The sequence below is a fragment of the Perognathus longimembris genome, chromosome 3, assembly GCF_023159225.1.
Source record: "Perognathus longimembris pacificus isolate PPM17 chromosome 3, ASM2315922v1, whole genome shotgun sequence".
Lineage (NCBI taxonomy): Eukaryota > Metazoa > Chordata > Mammalia > Rodentia > Heteromyidae > Perognathus > Perognathus longimembris.
In genome coordinates this window covers 97,586,377-97,606,105 of record NC_063163.1, presented here as the reverse complement: position 1 = coordinate 97,606,105, position 19,729 = coordinate 97,586,377, and the positions used below count along the sequence as shown (strand labels likewise).

At 46.6% G+C, this 19,729-nt stretch overlaps 2 protein-coding genes across 2 annotated transcripts; both read right to left on the bottom strand.

Moving 5' to 3' along the window:
- Positions 1 to 2,193: 2,193 nt before the first annotated feature.
- Positions 2,194 to 5,864, bottom strand: Znf70 (zinc finger protein 70). Its single transcript, XM_048343575.1, has one exon. It carries the CDS (start codon positions 5,716 to 5,718, stop codon positions 4,396 to 4,398), a length of 1,323 nt encoding a protein of 440 aa, XP_048199532.1. The 5' UTR covers positions 5,719 to 5,864; the 3' UTR covers positions 2,194 to 4,395.
- Positions 5,865 to 12,086: 6,222 nt separating this feature from the next.
- Vpreb3 (V-set pre-B cell surrogate light chain 3) lies at positions 12,087 to 13,650 on the bottom strand. Its single transcript, XM_048343596.1, has 2 exons — positions 13,550 to 13,650; positions 12,087 to 12,506 (listed from the first exon to the last, which is right to left on the bottom strand). Exons 1-2 carry the CDS (start codon positions 13,599 to 13,601, stop codon positions 12,184 to 12,186), a joined length of 375 nt encoding a protein of 124 aa, XP_048199553.1. The 5' UTR covers positions 13,602 to 13,650; the 3' UTR covers positions 12,087 to 12,183.
- Positions 13,651 to 19,729: the final 6,079 nt, after the last annotated feature.

Sequence of the window (19,729 nt, the reverse complement as noted above, 5' to 3'; positions counted from 1 at the left end):
TAAGCAGTAAATAAAGGAAGGCTTGTTTCAGGCTGAAAAAAAAAAAAGAGTAAATGTGTGAATGCCTACGTATACAGGTGCCACTGGCTCACACCTGTAATCCTATCTACTCAGGAGGCTGAGATCTGAAAATTGAGGTTCAAAGTCAGCCCAGGCTGGAAAGTAATTCTTCCCTCCAATTACCAAAAAGTCAGAAGTGGACTAGAGGTCCAAGCACTAGAACACTAGCTGTCAACAACAACAACAACAACAAATAGGGACAGTACCTCAGCTGTCATGCCCCAGAACCAGCACCAAAAGAAAAGAAAAGGGAATGAAGAATGCCCATGTAAACCACTACAGGACAAAGGAGGAAAATGAAAAAATAAATAAAACAACTCAAAAGATACTTAAGCTGAGCATCAGGGGTTCACACTTGTAATCTTAACTAGTCAGGAGACTGCGATCAGTAGAAATATAGTTTGAGGTCAGCCTAGGCAGAAAAGTTTTCTTGACACTATCTACAAAATAACCAGCAAAAACCTAAACTGGAAGCATGGTTCAAGTGCTAGAGTGCCAAATCATGAGCATGCAAGCCAAACATGTGCAAGGCCCTGAGTACTGGGGGGGGGGGGGGGGGGGAGGAGGGGAAATGCTGAAAATATGATCTGGGATGATCTCATAACTTTATAGCATTTGAGAACCTAAATAAAATGGTTATTTTTACATAATAAAACAGTTAAAGAATTTACCATCCAAAAAAGAAAAGTACCTAGTCTTAAAAGGTTTAGGGACTTATGCCAGGCACTGGTGGCTCATATCTGTAATCTGAGCTACTTTGGAGGTTGCAGTATAAAGATCATGATTCAAAACCAGCCTAGGCAAAAAAGTCCAGGAGACTCTGATCTCCAAAACACCAGCAAAAGACCAGAAGTAGAGCTGTGGCTCAAGTGAGAGAATGCCAGCCTTAAGTGAAAAAGCTAGACAAGAGTGCGAGGCTGAATTCAAGCCCTAGTACTAGTGCGCACACGTGCACAAAATAGAACCTGTTAACACTGCAGGTCATTGTCTTCATCTCCTTGTTATAGAAAGGAGAAAGAAGAGAGAAGCCAAAAAGTGCATATTCCAAATAATGAGAGCAGCATGAAGTGAACTGAGAAGCCAGGTGTGAATAGAGCAGGCAGCCAGCAGAGGGCAGCATGAACTTCATGTGGCTTATCATGAGGTAAACCAGATTGACTCAATCAAGATTGTATGTGCAGAAAAGCTTCCAAAAGTTGGCTTTAAGGAGAGCAATTATATGTGCAAAGTAGTGCTTTAAAACTATTTCGAGCTGGGCCCTAGCTACTCAGGAGGCTGAGATCTGGTTATAACAGTTCAAAGCCAGCCTGGGCAGGAAAGTCCATGAGACTCCATCTCCAATTAAACACCAAAAAGCTGCAAGTGGTATGGTGGCTCCAATTATAGAGCACTAGCCTGAGCACAGAAGGTCAGGGTCAATGCCCAGGCCATGAGGTCAAGCCCCAGTACTGGCACCAAAAACAAAATCAATTTGAAGCCAGGCACAATGGCTCATGCCTTCTAACACTAGCTACTCAGGAGGCTTACATGTAGAAAGTCACACAGTTCACAGCCAGGTCTGGCATAAAGTTCATAAGACCTCAACAAAAGATAAGTGTGGTGGTACACACTTTTTCTCCCAGCTCTGTGAAAAGCATAACTAGGTGGGCTGAGGTCCAGTTTAGGCCTGGAGAAAGCAGGGCCCTATTCAAAAAAGTACAAAAGCAAAAAAGAGCTGAGGACATGACTCAAATGATAGCGTATTTGCCTAGCAAGTACAAGCTCTGACTTCAAACCCCAAGACTACCATTTAAAATATTTTTAGTGTAATTTGATCAGGCATGGTGATAACATATGTGCAGTCCTAGCTACTTGGAGGACAGGGGCAGAAGAATTAAGAGTTGGAGGCCAGCTTAGAAAAAGTTAGCAAGTGATAAAGCACCTGCCTGGCAAGTGTGAGAAGTATGAGTGAGGTCCTAAGTTAAATCTCTAGCATTTAAAAAAAAAAGTGCTGGTGGTTCATGCCTATAATCCAAGCTACTCGGAAGGCTGAGATATGAGAATCTGAGATTCAAAACCAACACAGGAAAACAAATCCAAGACCCTCATATCTCCAACTAACCAGCAAAAAGCCAGAAGTAGAGGTATGGCTCAAATGGTAGAATGCCAGCCTTAAGTGAAGAAGCTAAGGGACAGTACCTGAGCACTGAGTTCAGTCCCTCAGACTGGTACCCCCCAAAAACAAATCAGTTTGGAATGTGTAGAAAAGGCAGCCACAGATAGACCTTAGATAGGTAACAAATGCTCAGTGGACAAGGACAGGCCTTGGTTAAGGTGGAATGGGAGTGTGAGGAGGTAGATCTTTCAGGGGCCCCTTCCTGATGCTACCTCCTGTTCCAACTCTTATCCCAGCATTCTTTCCTTCTTTCCTTACTCCTGACAAAAGACTAAAGACTTGGGATATTAGCTAACTGCAGACAGTGGCCAGGACTACCTATAAGGAAGGCTCTGGGGCCTTCACAGTCCAACGGTTTCTAGATGACATGAGGTTGTCGGAAGTGATCAGGACTCCCACTGTGATATTTCCAACCTAGCACACACATCAAAGTTCAAACCTTCTGGCCAACCAAGCCCCACTTACTAAGGAACAAAAACAGCTCTCCCATGTTGATTCATCAAAACTATGTATAGCTGCCATAACTGCCGCACTGAGCTTCTGATCAGCTAAATGACCAGCATCATGACGAATTCATGTCATTCCAACCATTTACTTTGTTAACACTTCAAAACAGCCAGGCTACCTCTTTCTCCACTATCTGGGGGTTCAGAAGGGTGGGGAATAGAACTGCATTAAAGCAGCTCCATGGTGGAACAGTTGTCTATACATAAAGCCCAGAGAGAGGGAGAGACAGAGCTCCTTTGGCCTAGAGTAAATGCTTATCATTGGGTCCAGCTCATTGCCTAAGCCCATACCTGAGACTCTGGGAGCTGGAAACTGAGAACAGCTCCAAGCTCTGTTCTGTCAGAGTGAGCAGGCTGACACTGGAAGCTGCAGATGCTGCCTGAATGCCAGGCACAGGCCTAGCCACAAGTGTACCTTATAATCACCCAGAGAGCTTTTTTGAACATACAGTTGTTGGGGCCCACACCCAGGGATGCCAGCTGATTGGCCCAGTTGAAACACAAGCAGTAGTACTTTTTAAGCTCTCCTGTGAACCTGTTGGCCAGAAAACAGAAAAAACACAGAAGCTTGGACAAAACATCCTGGAGTCTCAAGATGAGGTCCAGAAGGAAGCACATGTAGGTCATTTCTTTGGTCAGTAAGAGAATGTGGAGCAGAGCTCACTCAGGGTCTCCATTCTCAGCTATCACCCATGATTGCTACTGCCAAAGCACTTTTGAGCATGAATATATTCTGAATGGGAGCCACCAACCCTTAGAGATAAAAGGTCACATTCTATCCTCAAACAAGGAAACAGAGCCTTGGGAAGTTACAGGACTTAAGGTCACATAATAGGAGGAAGCAGCAGCGGGATTTGAACCCAGACCTTCTGATTGAATCACACCCTTCCACCAAATCATCAGCTGCCCACATCCCTACATTGGTGAGCAGCGGGGAACCTGTAGAATCATCAGACTAGAAATGGGCTCAAGGCACATTGTGATCTTGGGAACACTGGGTTTCAGGGAGGAGCTGTTAGCTGGCACCAGTGCCACAAACATCTTGTGGCCACCATCTGCTCTTGTGACATAGCATCTGACAGAATCCACCCTCCTTCCAATAAGAGGGTGAGACTGTGCTCTGGGATCCTATACTTCTACCCTCAATCCTCAAAGCAATCCTCCAGATATTCTCTGCTCTGTTAACCTATTTTGTTTGTCCTTGGTGCCTGACCCAGGTAGAGATTCTCCTTTCCCCTCTACTACATCTACATTTGAATCCATTTTCTTCAGCCAACTCCAGCTGTGAGCACTGTTTTTGCCTTCTTGGGAAGTCCCGGGCTTAGGCCTGATTTCAAATGCCATTTTCCTGAGTCTAACTCAACTCTTTTCCTCAATGTCTGTGCTTCTTTTGGGCTGTGGAGAAGAGTGAAAGAGAGGGTGAAATGAAGGCTTGGGAGTTAAATGTGAGAATGAGAGAACTGAAGCCAGCTCTGTGTCTGTGGCTTGCCTCCCTGTAGTCCCACCATTCCTTTCATGCAAGAAACCTGCTAAGTGTGGCAAGTTTAGCAAGATGCCTTCCTGCAGGTGGGGCTGTCCAGGAGGGCCTCGTGGGCCTTTTTTTCTCAGGGAGGCAGGGAGAGTCATAGAGGCAAAGCTATATAAAGGCTTCAAGCTATGATGCAGTTTCCCCTTCTATAGTTTTTTACCAGCATGGATTTTCTGATGCCTAATCAGGTGTGAGCTTCCCCGGAAAGACTTGCCACACAGATTACACACATAGGGCTTCTCTCTGGTATGGGTTTTATAATGCTCAATGAGGGCCGACCTGTGCCGGAAGGCTTTGCCACACTCACAGGTGTACGGCTTCTTGCCAGTATGGATCCTCTGGTGCTGAATCAGTGCGGAGCTGTGGCAGAAGGCCTTGCCACACTGACAACACTCATAGGGCTTCTCCCCAGTGTGGATCCGCTGGTGCTCAATGAGTGAGGAGCTCTGGCTAAAGGCCTTCTCGCACTTATGACACTTGTAGGGTTTCTCACCGGTGTGGGTCTTCCGATGTTCAATAAGGTTGGAGCTCTGGCTGAACGCCTTCCCACATTCTTCACACTTGTAAGGTTTCTTCCCTGTGTGAATCCGCTGGTGCCGGATGAGATGGGATCTGTGACAGAAGGCTTTCTCACAGAGGTCACATTCGTGGGGTTTCTTAAGGGTGTGAATTTTCCGATGCTGGCTCAGGCCTGAACTCTGGTTAAAGGCTTTCCCACATTCCTTACACTGATAAGGTCTCTCTCCCGTATGAATTCTCTCATGTTTTCGGAGACTAGAGCTCCGGCTGAAATCCTTCCCACATTCTCTACACTCATAGGGCCTCTTCCCTGTGTGGATTTTCTGGTGTTGGGTGAGGGCTGAGCTCTGGCGAAAGGCTTTCCCACACTCTTGGCACTGGAAGGGCTTCTCCCCAGTGTGGATGATCTGATGTCGGAGAAGGTGGGAGCTCTGACTGAAGGCCTTCCCACACTCACAGCACTCATACGGCTTCTCCCCAGTGTGGATGACCAGGTGTCGGAGAAGGTGGGAGCTCTGGCTGAAGGCCTTTCCGCACTCGTGACAAGCATAGGGCTTGGTGGGATGTAGGCTTCTGTGAGGTGCATTAAGTTGTGACTTCACCCTGCCTGCTTCCTCTTCTCCACTGTGGATTATCTGACACACACTGGGGTCTGATTTCTGAAGGAAAGTTTGGCCAAGTAGCTCCTCATCTTGAGGTTTGCCTCCAAGGGTAATGCTCTGATGTGGAATAGGGCTTGAGCACAGGCGGAAATTCCCCTCATAATCCTCACATTCCACATCTTGCTCTCCAAGAGGGATCTCCTTATAGATGACAGCCATTTGTTCTAAGCCTCCTTCATGAAGAAAAGGGTTCCCTAAGTCCTCACTTGGGAATAGTTCTTGCTCAATCTCTAACTTGTCCTCAAACATAAAGGTGTTATCAAACTTGCTTGCTGGGGGAACCTCCATTGTGAATCTGGTATCACTGTCAATGATCAGATGTCTTTAAAAACACTCTTCTTTGGACCATACTTTTCCATGGTAAGTCTATGGTAGAAAAGACCAAATGATGGTGAGATACAATCTTACCCCTGATAGGATGCCAAGTTTCACTTACTAAAACAATTACAAGAAAGACAGGCACAACCAAGGGTCACATCATGGTGTCTAGACTGGTTTACAAAGGGGGAGTAAAACAGGAAGTGAAGCCATTGTGGAATAGGGGGACAAAGCTTCTGTCACTGGATGACAATGATGCTGTGGGTAGCTTTGGTTAGGAAAGACAGAGAACATACTCCTCCTACCCTAGGTTAACCACTGCCTGACAAAATCCTAGACCCTCTCATTTTTATCCTACCTGGCCTGGCCTTACCACTTCCTGAGGCCTCATGCAAGGAAGGGATCTCTGCCCTTTGTCCTCACTGTCATTAAGCAAGCAGCTCAGGTCTCAGAATGACTCCCCAAGATGTGTTCAATACTTGCTTCCTAATCAACTGCTTCTCTGGTCCTCACTATATGTACACTAGAAGCAAGTATCCAAAACATAAGCCTGACCTGCATCATTTTTCTTCTCAGGGTCTCTTGGTAATCAAACTACCTCATACCTGTCTGGCAATTCCAGCCCTGTCTATAGCTCTCACTTTTCCAACCTACTAACCATCCAGCTTAACAATTCATTTGTACTGCTTTAATTTTAATTTTAATTTTTTGCTTGTTCTGTTTCTTGCCAGTCCCGGGGATTGAACTCAAGGCCTGAGCATTGTCCCTGGCTTCTTTTTGCTCAAGGCTAGCACTCTGCCACTTGAGCCACAGATACACTTACGGCTTTTTCTATATATGTGGTGCTGAGGAATTGAACCCAGGGCTTCGTGTATATGAGGCAAGCATTCTACCACTAGGCGATATTCCTAGCCCATGTACTGCTTTTAAAAAGTCCTTGTCCTGTTCTCAGATTGCCACTTGTTGGTCTTTCCACATTCAGTCCAAATGTTTCTCCTTCTCTGTACCCTCAGATTCTGGACTATCTCAGGCATGCTTGCCCATCCCCCCTTCCCCTGAGTGCGGAGGGGCTAGATACAGTCTGTCACAAGTTTACAAGACACCTCACTTAGAGACATCTCCCTAAGGACAAGTACAAGGTATTAATAGGAATTCCCAGGGACCAGCACAACACAATCCCAGCACACTTAAGTTGAGGAATAAATGATGAAAGAGAAGAAAAGCCACTTATTTTTATGCTACAACTGTCATATATCTGGAGTTTTTTGTTGTTGTTCTTGTTGTAGGGCTTAACTCAGGGCCTGGGCACTGTCCTTGAGCTCTTTCAGTCAAGGCTAGCACTTTACTACTTTGAGCCACAGCTCCACTTCTGGTTTTCAAGTACTTAACTAGAGGTAGGAGTCTCACAGGGACTTTCTGCCTGGGCTGGTTTTGAACTAAGTCCTCGGATGTCAGTCTCCTGAGTAGCTAGGATTATAGAGGTGAGCCATCAGCACCCAGCACATCTTTTTAATTATTTTTTTCAAATAATTGTCTAGAAAATGTAAATAAGCAAAATAGACAAAAAGCAGATCTGCGCCAGTGGAGGGGGTGTTTTAGAAGGGCTAAAGATAAGGATGCTGAAATACTTCATTCCTTTCTCCACCAATTCAGAGGGCCTCTCAGAGAAATGTGTGAGAAATGTGTGGCTGAATAAACAAGAAGTTGTTAGGGGCTGGGAAGTAGTTGTTCACAGCTGTAATCCTAACTATTCAGGAGACTGAGATCTGAGGATCATGGCTCAAAGCCAGCCCAGGCAAGAAAGTACATGAAACTTATCTTCAATTAACCATCAAAAAGCTGGAAATAGAGCTGTGGCTCAAGTGGTACAGCACTAGCTTTAAGGAACAACAACAACAAAAAGTCCGGGGACAGTACTGAGGCTCTGACTGAGTTCCAACCCCAGGACAGGCACAAGAAAAATAAAGTTGTTAGAGGATGTGAATTTTTTTTTTTTTTTTTTTTTTTTTTGCCAGTCCTGGGCCTTGGACTCAGGGCCTGAGCACTGTCCCTGGCCTCTTCTTGCTCAAGACCAGCACTCTGCCACTTGAGCCACAGCGCCACTTCTGGCTGTTTTCCATATATGTGGTGCTGGGGAATTGAACTGAGAGCTTTCATGTGTAGGAGGCAAGCACTCTTGCCACTAGGCCATATTCCCAGCCCTAGAGGATGTGATAATAGCACTTACTGAACAAATACTTGTGCTGGGGAGTACTAGAAATTCCACAAGCATATCTCATTTAATTCTCACAATTCTATATGAAGGTATAATGCATTTAATTACTCAAGCTTAGAAAAAAGGCTCATAAATAAATAAACTAAAAAATAATGATACTAAATTAATCTGAATAGACATAATGGAACTTGCTGCAATTTGGAAGTGACTTTTTAAATGCCTCAGCCTGTAGAAAAGCCAGGGATGGAAAAACACAACCAAAATACTCTCAAAAGTTCTTTGATTAGGCTGAGGCCAGCATAAGGGTAAAGTGTTTGTCTAGCATGCAGGAGGTCCTGGGCTCAATCCCCAGCACCGGGGTGGGGGGGGGGGGGGATAAAATTCTCTTTGATGGCTGTTGTCCTCCCCTCCTTCAGCAGCGCAGTCTCCAGTCCTTCTCACTCAAGTTGCTTTTCTGAGGTCATCAAACCCAATATCCTCCCCATCCCATTTCTCCTCTTCAAGTTCCACTCTTCCTCTCCCTGACTTAGAACTTCACACTCCATAGTGAGTATAACTATGAGCACCACTTTAACCGTCTGCCCAGCATTACATTTCTCACCTCCTTGTCTTGGGTTTCTAGTTCCCAGCCTTTCCTGCCAGTTCCTCCTAAGGTGGTAAATGTTACCAACTGTGCATAGATAGCACCAGGACAGATTTTGGGTTTCCAATGTCACCTGGGACTTCATCACTCATCATCCAATGGCCTCCTTATTGCCAAATCCCTCTCTTCCTAGGCCTTACCTTCTAACACTGTCTGGCATTGCTCACCAAGGCCACCTTCTCAAAGCCAACTTGTCAAAAGTTGCAGATTGGCAGCTTAGAAATCCAGCCACACAGACAAATTTTGCTTGGCTCTTAAAGAGTTGAGCTTTCCCACAGTTTCCTTAAAACCAAGTAGGTTTCTGGTTCTCTCACATACTGTCTCTCCCTCCCACTCTGTCTCTCATATTGTTTCTCTCTCCCCCTCCCCTCCTCCCTCCCTTTCTCTCTCTCTCTCTCTCTGCTGTCTCTGTCTCTGTCTCTCTGTTGAACTAGGCTTGATCTCAGGTCCTGGGTAGTGTCCTTAGCTTTTTGCTCAAGACTGGTGCTCTACTGCTTGAACCACAATTCCACTTCTGGGCTGGCTTCAGCTTCCTGAGGATTGCCAGAGCCATTAGCACCTGGCTCTTGTTTCCTCTTGAAAATTAAGATTTGCAAAGTGGATCCACTCTTTCACTGCCCCTCAGGTTGCCTACCTAGATACCTGAAAGCTTTGAGTTGGCCTCAATCCTCCAGCCCCACTTTTTATTCCCCTGGATTAATGTGTGTGTGTGTGTGTATGCACGTGTGCATACACACTTGAACTGGGGACTATCCTTGACAAGCATCTTTTGCTCAGCGCTAGCACTTGACCACTTGAGCCACAGCTTTACTTTCTGCTCTTGGTAGTTTAGTGGAGGTGAGTCTCAGAGACTTTCCTGTCAGGTCTGGCTTGGAACGGAGATACTCAGATCTCAGCCTCTTGAATAGCGCACCGACAATTTCCTGGGCTTCTTTCCAGATTTTCAAACCCTCTGATTGCTCCTTCTTTTTTTTTTTTTGGCCAGTCCTGGGCCTTGGACTCAGGGCCTGAGCACCGTCCCTGGCTTCTTCCCGCTCAAGGCTAGCACTCTGCCATCTGAGCCACAGCGCCCCTTCTGGCCGTTTTCCATATATGTGGTGCTGGGGAATCGAACCGAGAGCTTCATGTGTTAGGAGGCAAGCACTCTTGCCACTAGGCCATATTCCCAGCCCTGATTGCTCCTTCTTGATGTTTGTGGGTTGCAATACTTCCTTCACTTAACCTGTTGAGTCCGGTTTTCCAAGGTCCCCTTCTTGACAATTTTCTATTCCCACTATGTAGCCCCTACACCCAGAATTCGCCACTCCAAATAAAAAGCTATCGGTCGCTTATCTGTCCCCAACAATGTGTTAACTGTAAATATTTAAAGGTCTGAGACCTTTTGCTTCCCACACCTGTGCCTTCCCCAACATCTCCTGCATTGGTCGCCCCATCCTCCAGGCAGCCCCCAGCGCCTGGGCACTGGAAAAATAGTTTCCCAGCTAGGGACCAGCGGGTGGCCCAGCCCGCGCTCCCGGCAGGTGAGGGGGCGCGGCGCCCCTCACAGGCTCGCACAGATTAGGCACATTTGCACTCAGAGTCACTGGAAGGACAAGTGACTGGTCGATTCGAGTATCCCAGGTGGACGCGGGTCACTCACCTGGGGCGGGGCCACAGGCAGGCAGGCGGGGTGGGGCCGCACCTGCATTGCTCTTACCCGCGGACGGCGCGGCTTCGCTTCTCAACAGTTGCTGACGCGAAGCCCTCGGCTGGCCGGGAGCTTGGAGCCCCGCCCCCCAACCACCCGCGGGCTTCCGGGACCGCTCTAGGCCTGGCGGAGGTCCAGGTGTCTCGGTGGTCTTGCCTTTCCCTGGCCTTACCTTGGTCGGTGGCCCAGGGACACGATCAGAAGTCTCTCTGATCAGCGTCCCTAAAGCGTTTGCTAGCAATGGAGACAACACACCTGGGCTAGCGTTGGCTGGAGCACAGAGGAGGAAACTCAGGCTGAGAAAGACCAGTCTAGAGAGTCTGGCACCGGGCGCTACTGGGCACCGGAGTACCTGGAAGCTGGAGTTGGAAATTCGCAGAGCTGTGTACCCACACAGGCGGGGGTCCTGTTTGCACTCTGCTTTGAAAGGTATCCCTGGTCCTGGAGTGGGAGGTGAAAGGGTGAAGGCCCAAGAGATGGCTGGTAATGTAGGCGGCACCCTTTTTGTACCTTGGAGCCCCCAACTCTACTCCAGAAATGAGACCCCTCTTAGGGGCACCAGGAAGAAGGATAGGATGGATGTGTTGCACTTTTTGGTTTGCATTATTTTGCTGATTCCGGGGATGGAACCTAGGGCCTCATGCACATGGAATACTCTACCACTGATCTATATCTTCCACCCACCCTCCCAGGGATGTGTTTTTGAACCTACATAAACCCCTAACCCAGGCACTCAGCTCTGCTTTTGATGCAAGATGTGCCTTTTCAAGCCAAAGCTCTCCTACTTGGCCCATGGTAGTTCTGATCTGGCTACACAGCCTGCAGGAAAGCCTTTCCCGGGAGGCCAGTAAGAACACAACTGTCCAGGGATGCTGCCAGCCATCTGCCTAACCTACCTTCAACACCTTCAGCCCTGACCCTCAGGTACCTAGTGATCCCTCCAAGCTCCCATTGTTGTGCCAAGTCGCGAGACCACCACCAAGAAGACCACCGAGACGCAGACATTCCGAAATGCAATAGCAAGGCAAGACTTTATTCAAGCGGGGCCGCGGCCCGGGCCTTGTCCTACCCACCGACACAGCAGAGGTTAGGAGGCAGCCTCGAGCTGCGATTACACAGAGTTTATAAAGGCAAAACACAAAGTTACAGCAATCAGGTGTTCAAGTAAGCAAGATTATGGATACAAATCTGATTGACTCAGGGCTCGAGGCATTCTAGGGGTGGTTAGAGTTAAGCATTCCCAGTCATTAGAGTTCTTGACCGGCTGGGCCCTAATAAGCTTGTCCTGGGTTTGCTCACAGGGCCTGTTTATCTCAGGTTTACGAGGTAAAGTGGGGTTCGCGTGGTAAAGTGGGGCCTGACTTCAAAGTCTGGCTCTTCATTTTCCCCCTTCACCACCACCCACACACAACTGCCTCTCTTCCCCATTAAGGATCTTGTACAAAGATTCCAGAGGAGAAGCAAGGGCTGCCCCTCACCAAGCCAGCAACCTGGGCTCCTTAGGGACCAGCCACCCAGACCCATGGGCATTAAACCACAATCAGATCTGTGAGCTGAAGGTGGCTAGAGCTGCTTTCTTTTCCTACCAGTGCTTCAGGTCAGTGGAAAGACAAGCCACCAGGCTGAGCCCTTGGGGGATAGGGGCAAGGCAGGACTATTTCCCTTGGGGGTCTCAGGTGCTTCCTGTTGAACAACAAACCCCACAATTCACCCCCCTCCCACTCACAGACCAACCAATGACTTCTCAGCCAGGATTACATGGCCCCCATAATGACTGCTGCTGACATGTTGAATGTGATTAACCGATTTTACAAAGGAAGAAAGCAAGACTGAGAAAAGAGAGGGGCCCAAAGTCAAGGGCAGAGAAGAGATTCATCCCATATCCCATCCCTAGAGATCAAGACCGTAATGAACACAGCAGAAGTAATCTGCATCATCCTCAGGCTGCACAGGGCTGATGGTCAAGACACAGGCATTGTGGACTATATCCTTGGCAGCCCAGAATCGATTGGCAATGTCAGCAGGCCGATGGTGGTCCTCCTCCGAATGGTAGTAGAGAAGAAGGCGGGGGGCACTGCCTGGCCGCTGCTGGTACCAGGACACACCATAGTCCAAAATGGTGGTATGGTGGGGGCTGAGTCTGCAGGAGAGTTGGGCCACTTGGCCTGGGAAGACCATTAGTGCATCCGGCTGGGCTAGGACTGGCTGTGAGACTGAGAGAAATAGATCCACTTAGGCCTGGCCTGGTCCCCTTTTCTCCTGCCCTTGCCTAGGAATGCTTGTGATATAGCAGCCTCCCCATCCCTGTACCCCTAAATGCCTGGAGCACAGCCCAGCAGACTTCCTGCCTACCTCTCTGCTCCAACCACAAGGAGACTACCACTTCCAAAGACCACTGCCATGGATTGGCCCTGTATTGGGCATGGGAGATCTGGTAACTTGGAGTGCCCTCTCTAATGCCTTCATTTCCCTCTATGAATGAGGGCTTTGGACTTAGTAACCCCCTAAGTCACTGTTAGTTCCATGTTTTTAGAAATCCACATTCGAAGCTGGGGGCAAGTTGCTCATAATTCTAGCTACTAGGGAGCTGAGCTCTGAGGATTTGGGTTCAAAGCCAGCCCAGACAGGAACGTTTCTGAGATTCTTATCTCCAATTAACCACAAAAAAGCTGAAGTGGACCTATGGCTCAAGTGGTAGCATGCTAGCCTTCAACAAAAAAGCTCAGAAACAGCACCCAGGTCCCAAGTTCAAGCCCCAGTACTAGCACCAAAAATAAAAAATAAAAATAAATCCACATTCAGTTAGGAAATTAAGACTCAAGACTGGAATCCTTTGGGTTCCTTGGCTACCCACTCCACTCATTCTGAAAGCTATTTCAAACCCTGGCTACTGGCTAACCACCCAGCCTCAGGCCACTGGCTGCTGGGGATTTGCTGAAGATTAGGTTGCCTTGAAGGCCCTTTGGGGGCAAGGAGCTGCCCATGCCAGCTTCCCCTGTGAAAGATGATCGGTCTAGTCTCCTCAGGGGGCCCAGAGGGAATCCCAAAGGGAAAATAGTGATCTGATCATCTACCAGTGGAGAAACCAAGGTTCACACAGGAAAATGACGTCCCAGATCAGGGGCAAAGCTGCCTAAAGTTAAATCTCCTCTCTATCTCAGTGCCTCTGTTAAACACTCCCCACTGTCCCTATTGAAATTCTTCCTTGCCAGAGCCAACCACCACAACCTACCCCCAAGGCCAAGAGAGGGCTCACCTGTCAGGAAGGCTCCCATCAAAAGGAGGCACAAGTTCTGGGGGTGGGCCATGGCCAGAGCAGAGAAACAGGCAGGGAGTTTATTGAGCTGTGCTCCAGGATCTGAAGGACACTGGGCTGGAGAGGCTGCTGGGGCACAATAGAGCATGCAAATCAGCCCAGTGACTGAGTAGGGAAGTGTGTGACTGGAGCCAGGCCAGGCCCTGTCTCCCCAAATGTCAGGGTCCTGACACATGGTCCTCGGGAAATCAGAAGCCTGAAAGTCTACATGTGCAGTTTTAGCAGGAGGTTGGAATCTTCCTCTTCCTCCTCTCCCTCCTCCTTTTCTTCTGCTTCTGCTTTTTACACTGGGCATCAATTCACAGCCCCAAATAGGCTAGGCAAATGCTGACATCTCCAGCCTTAAAATCTGCTTTTATTTTGAGGTATAACTGGCATACAAGAAAGTACACAAACATTAATTATATTTCATAATATATATCATTCATATACTATATTATGTGTATGACACCCCAAAATATCACTCCTACAGCCTCTATTCAACCAAATTTTAGAACATTTTAATTTCTGAAGAGGTCATCCCTCATACGGCTGGCTGTGCAGTCATCAACACCACACCCTTCACTCCTCCAGACCTCAAGTTAAAGGATTGGTCCTCAGCTTGGCATTATGGGGAGGTGGGGTTTACTGGAAGGTGTTCAGGCCAATGGGAGTATTCCCCTGAAGGAGACAGTGGGAACCCAGCTCCTTTTCTCTTTTGTTTCTCGGCCCATTACAAAGTGGCTTTGCTCAACTTCACACATACCCAGTAGCAACAGGAACAGCCAATCAAGAAATGAAACCTCCCACACAGTGAAATGAAACACTCTTTTCTCTTTATGAATTGAGTGCCTTGCCTAGTGCTGATGTCTCACACCTGTAATCCTAGCTACTCAGGAGGCTCAGATCTGAGGATTGCAGTTCAAAGCCAGCCCAGGAAGGAAAGTTTGGGAGACCCTTGTCTCCAATTAACTACCAGAAAACCAGAAGCGGAGCTGTGGCTCCAAGTGGTAAAGTGCTAGCTAGCCTTGAGTGGAAAAAGCTCAGGGACAAGGCCCAGGTCCCATGGCTGAAGAAAAAAAAAAAAGTTAAGTGCCTTAGGTATTTGTTAGGTGGTAACAGAAAACTAACAACCTCTAAGAGAAGTTATCATTGGAACTTTGTCACTTCCCCCACTTGATCCAGGCTTCAAGACCAGCTTCTTGCTGGTTATTTTGGAAATTGAGCCTTGTACATTTTTCTTGCCTACGCTGGCTTTGAACTGTGGTCCTCCAGATCTCAACTTCTTGAGTAGCTAGGATTATAAGTGTGAACCACTGACACCACCTATCAAGTTAATTTTGCCTGCTTTAGAAACTCTACTCTAAATGCAATGGCAGTATATGTTTTGTCTGTGTGTGTGTATGTGTGTGTGCATGTGAACATGCCTACCTCCATGTTTTATCCAACAATATGAGTCATTCATGTGAGTGTGTCTGCATGGTATTCATTCTCATAACTGTATGTAACTTCTTATGTGAACACATCACAATTGGTTTAGCCATTGTCCTGCTATTAGACACTAGAGGATTTCTGGTCATTGGCCACACCCAATAAAAGTGCTACAGCCATTTCTGCCAATCAAAAGAGATACCTATTCTCTCTTCCTCCCTACCTCCCTCCCTCCCTCCCTCCCTTCCTCCCTTCCTCCCTCCCTCTCCTTTCTTCTTTCTCTGTCTCTCTTTCTGGAGAGACATCCAAGACTGGTAGTGTAAGGCCTAGACAAAATATTAATACAATCTAAATAATTTAGGTAGCCAGAAGTCAGTGGAGTCATTATTCAAAATGCACTTATGGCCCTGCCTAAATAATTGAGCTTGAATAAAACTGCTGTTTACTTCCCCACACCTAAGGAGTTAAAATCAGTCCTTCTCAGCCATAGCCAACTATTAACAATGTTATTCCTTGTTAGCTATTCTAAGAAAATGCCAAGGATTTAGACTCTGGGAAACATGTCTCAAACCTCCTTTTGTGTGGTAACCTCCCCAGCTTCAGCCGCAGGTGGCGGATAAGGCCTCAAGGTCTAGCTACTCCTTCAGGCAAGATAACAGCTAGACAGCCGTGAAGGATGGCACGTATGTCATGGGGCCCAGACCATCAAGCTTAGGTCACCACCCCCATGAGCTGACCAACCACCTATTCCAGACCTGTACCCCCTACTGGTCGCACCAACAGCTTTTAGAATTGTTTTATTATTTTCCTGCGGCATGTTATAATTTGCTGCATGATACTAAGATGCATAAAATGCCCCTGACAACCCTATAAAAAACCCGGCTAGATAGAAGGGCGGGGCTCTCAATCCAGATCCACTGTGTCGGTGAAGGTTGTGAGTCCAGGCTCGAGCTTGCAATAAAGACTCTCGTGTACTTGCATCAGAATCGGCTCCTTGGTGGTCTTTGGGGGCCCCTGAACCCTGGTCATAACAGTGGGAAATGTGTACTTTTCACTTTAGCACTTTCAGGGTTCACTCTCACTAGCTTCACTTTCACCAGCTGGGTAAAAGTTCTAGAGGCTTCATATCCTCGGCATCCTTAACGTTGTTCACCTCTTTCACTTGCCACAAAGAGGACAGCTGTGGTGCTTTACAACCTTGGGATTTAAACCCAAGGTTTCAGACATGTTACTTGCTGCATGGTTTCAAACAAGTTATTTCTTCTCCATGTGCCTCTATTTTCCCATCTGGGAACACGTTGGAAGCTAGAAGGTAGTAGAGATAGTAGCTCTGTTGGCTCAGTGCTGAACACACTGACTGCATTTACTAAGTGCTCTAGCTTAGCTCTAGCATGTCCCTTTAAGACTGATATATTAACAGCTCTCTTTAACTGAAGCCTTCTGAGCTGAGCAATCTTGGTGGAGGTTACAAAGCCCTCTTGGGTATCTCACTCCATTCCTGACACCTCATGAAGGATTTCCATGACACTCAGAATTAAAGGTTCCTTTCTCTATGGTAGCACTGAAGATGAGCCCCTGACTTAGTAGTCACTAACAGAGCTGTAAAAGGCCTGGAATGACCTTTTCTTTGTGTGTCTGGCTCTGGACTCTGGCATTGAACTCTCCATCCTTAGTGCTTCCTGAGCTGTGATCTGCAAAATAAAGGCCTGTTTCCTCCGTGCTGTTTCATCACTACAACCTCTGGCACTATTGGGGTTTGAACATGCTAGGCAGGTACCTACTCTGCCACTTAAGAACCTCGAGTCCTAAAGATGATTTTTTTAACACTAGTATATTTCTGTTAGACATGACACTACTAATTCCAGCATTCAGAAGTCTGAAGCTAGAGAATCGTGAGTTTGAGGCCATACTGAGCTACACAGTGAAATATTGTCTCAACACAACAGTAACAACAAAAAAAGTGTTAGGACTTTTAACCCTTACAACAACCTTGCTAGATCATAGTGTGCAGTCCCTTTTACAGGTGAGAACAGAGGCCATTCAAGAAAAAGAAAAGTGCTGATTCAGTGAAAGAATGAACCAATGGTGAGTTGCCTGGAAGATCCACCCATCCTATCTTGCCATCCAGAAATCTTCCCAGAGGACAAGACAGTCAAATTACAGAGATAATCCTCTTAGCACTCAAGAAGGGTTTGGTAAGGGGGGGTGGGCAGGGCAGGACACAGAAGAAGATAGAGGGAAGGCAGTAGGGAAAAATGCAAAGAGAAAGAATGAAGAAGACAGAAATAGAAAAAAAAATCCAATTAAAGGAATAATACAGGAAGACCATAGAGCCAGAAACAAAGGAGATCCAGCTAGGTGCCAGGGTTCATGCCTATCATCCTACGCTATTTGAAAGGCTGAGAATGAGAAGATTGAGATTGGAGACCAACTCGGCCAGAAAAGCCCAAGAGATCCATCTCCACAGAAGGGAAGCAGAACAGAGTGCTAACACCTGTGATCTCAGAAACAATGCAGGAAGCTTAAAAGCAGGTGGCTCAAGCATGTACCAGGGTAGGAAGGAAGACCTTGTCCTAAAAATATAAAAGAGAAGGTTAGAGATGTGGCTAAGCGGAAGAGCTCCACCTTGAGTAAGTTTCACTTCAAATCCCAGTACAACCAAAAAGAGAAAGAGGAGGAGGGGAGGGGGAAGGAAAAGAAGGGAACAGAGAAAAGGAAGAGAGACAGAAAAATATAAGAAACCGGTTGGTGGCAAGAGCTAGGCTGGGGATGTAGCTGAGTGTGCCACCCTTCACCCAACTTTTCATGCCTCTGAGTATGGCCACACACACACTTACCTCCCTACTTAGTGCACATCATGTCCTGGGTTTGATACCCAGCAGATGACAAAAACAAAAAGAAGGAAGAAAATAGAGAAAAATAGAAGCAGAAGAGCTGTTAATCCACAAATGTTTGTGGATTCCTAGATTGTTGTGGGTCTGGAAAGCCCTGAGATAAGACAAAAGTAGAACAATGCAAAGTAGCTGGGCCTCACTGGAAAACACATTCGCTTTGTCTTCTGAAGTTAAACCCTACATTCAGCCGATGACCCAGCAGTCCCTCTGGTGGTATTTACTAGGCCATAGAAATGAAAATCTCTGTTTACCCAAGAACCTGCAGGAAAATGTTTATACTAGTTTTGTTCATAATTTCCCCAAACTAGAAATAAGCCAAAAAGACAATAAGTGAGTAGATCAACCAACTGTAGGACATCCAGACAATGGAACTGAGAGGAAGAAAGAAAGGATGACTTTGGCTGCATCACACTGAATGAAAGATGCAGCAGGTTCCAAACTGTGTCATTCCATTTACATGATATTATGGAAAAAGCAGGAACAAAAGAACAAATAACAGGGCTGGGAATATGGCCTAGTGGCAAGAGTGCTTGCCTCGCATACATGAAGCCCTGGGTTCAATTTCCCAGCACCACATATATACAAAATGGCCAGAAGTGGCGCTGTGGCTCAAGTGGCAGAGTGCTAGCCTTGAGCAAAAAGAAGCCAGGGACAGTGCTCAGGCCCTGAGTCCAAGCCCAGGACTGGCCAAAAAAAAAAAAAAAAAAAAAAAAAAAAAAACAAGCCCCAGGACTGGCAAAAAAAAAAAAAAAACAAATAACAAATAACAAGAACAAACAGAACAGTGGATGACAGGGGTAGGGGTGGACTAAATAACAATTACAGATGTCTAAAGATTAAGTTTACTTAGGAAGACAATTATATTGAAATAGGAATGTCTGTTCTATAATAAATTGTAAGTTATTCAAGAAGATTAAGGAAGATGGTGTTTTGTTTTTCAAAAACAAATGGTGTTTAGTCCTGGAATTTGAACTGAGAGCCTGGGCACTGTCCCTAAGCTTTTTTGCTCAAGGCTACTATTCTACCATTTGAGCCACTGTTCCACTTATAGCTTCTGTTGGTAGGTAATTGAAATAAGAATCTCATAGACTTTCTGCCCAAGCTGGCTTCGAACCTGGGGCTTTTACTCAAGGCCTGGGTGCTGCCCCTGAGCTGTTTTGCTCAAGGCTATGCTCTACCACCTTGAGCCACAGCTCCATTTCTGGCTTTTTGCTTATTGATTGGAGGTAAGTCTCACAGACTTTCCTTCCCAGGCTGGCTTCAAACCTCAGTCTTCAGATCTCAGCCTCCTGAGTAGCTAGGATTACAGATGTGAGCCACCAGTGCCCAGCATCGAAGAGAAAGTTTTTTGGTATTGATACTTGGTATTGAACTCAAGGTCTTATACTTGTTGTACCACTTAAGCCCCTTCCCTAGCTTTTTTTGCTTTAGTTACTTTTGGATAGGTCTTTTTTGCCCAGTCAGCTATGGAAGGCAGCCTTCCTACCTATGCCTCCCATGTAGCTGGAATTACAGACACAAACCACCATGCTAAACCAGATGTTGATTGAATTAGTCTCATTAACTTTCTGTCCAGCTGGCCTTAAATGGTGAGGCTATCTTTGATGCCCCCCCCCTCGCCCCTCCAAATAGTTGGGATTGTAGTCCTGTGCCACAGTACCTGGCCAAGAGGAAGTTTTTAAAGGTGAAATGAACTACATACAGTAGTTTGAAACAATAATCCTTGGCTACTGAGATCAGTAACAAGAGTGGCCTCTGTCTAAGATTAAACACACAGTTGTTGGGCAGACACCCTTGTAAAAGGATTTCTGTGTAA

Bases quoted from the DNA above. Each gene is read 5' to 3' on its own strand.
- Znf70 (XM_048343575.1), bottom strand. From the start codon at position 5,718: ATGGAGGTTCCCCCAGCAAGCAAGTTTGATAACACCTTTATGTTTGAG.
- Vpreb3 (XM_048343596.1), bottom strand. From the start codon at position 13,601: ATGGCCCACCCCCAGAACTTGTGCCTCCTTTTGATGGGAGCCTTCCTG. The intron at 12,507-13,549 runs GTGAGCCCTCTC...TATTTCTCTCAG, and splicing joins GATGGGAGCCTTCCTGACAG to TCTCACAGCCAGTCCTAGCC.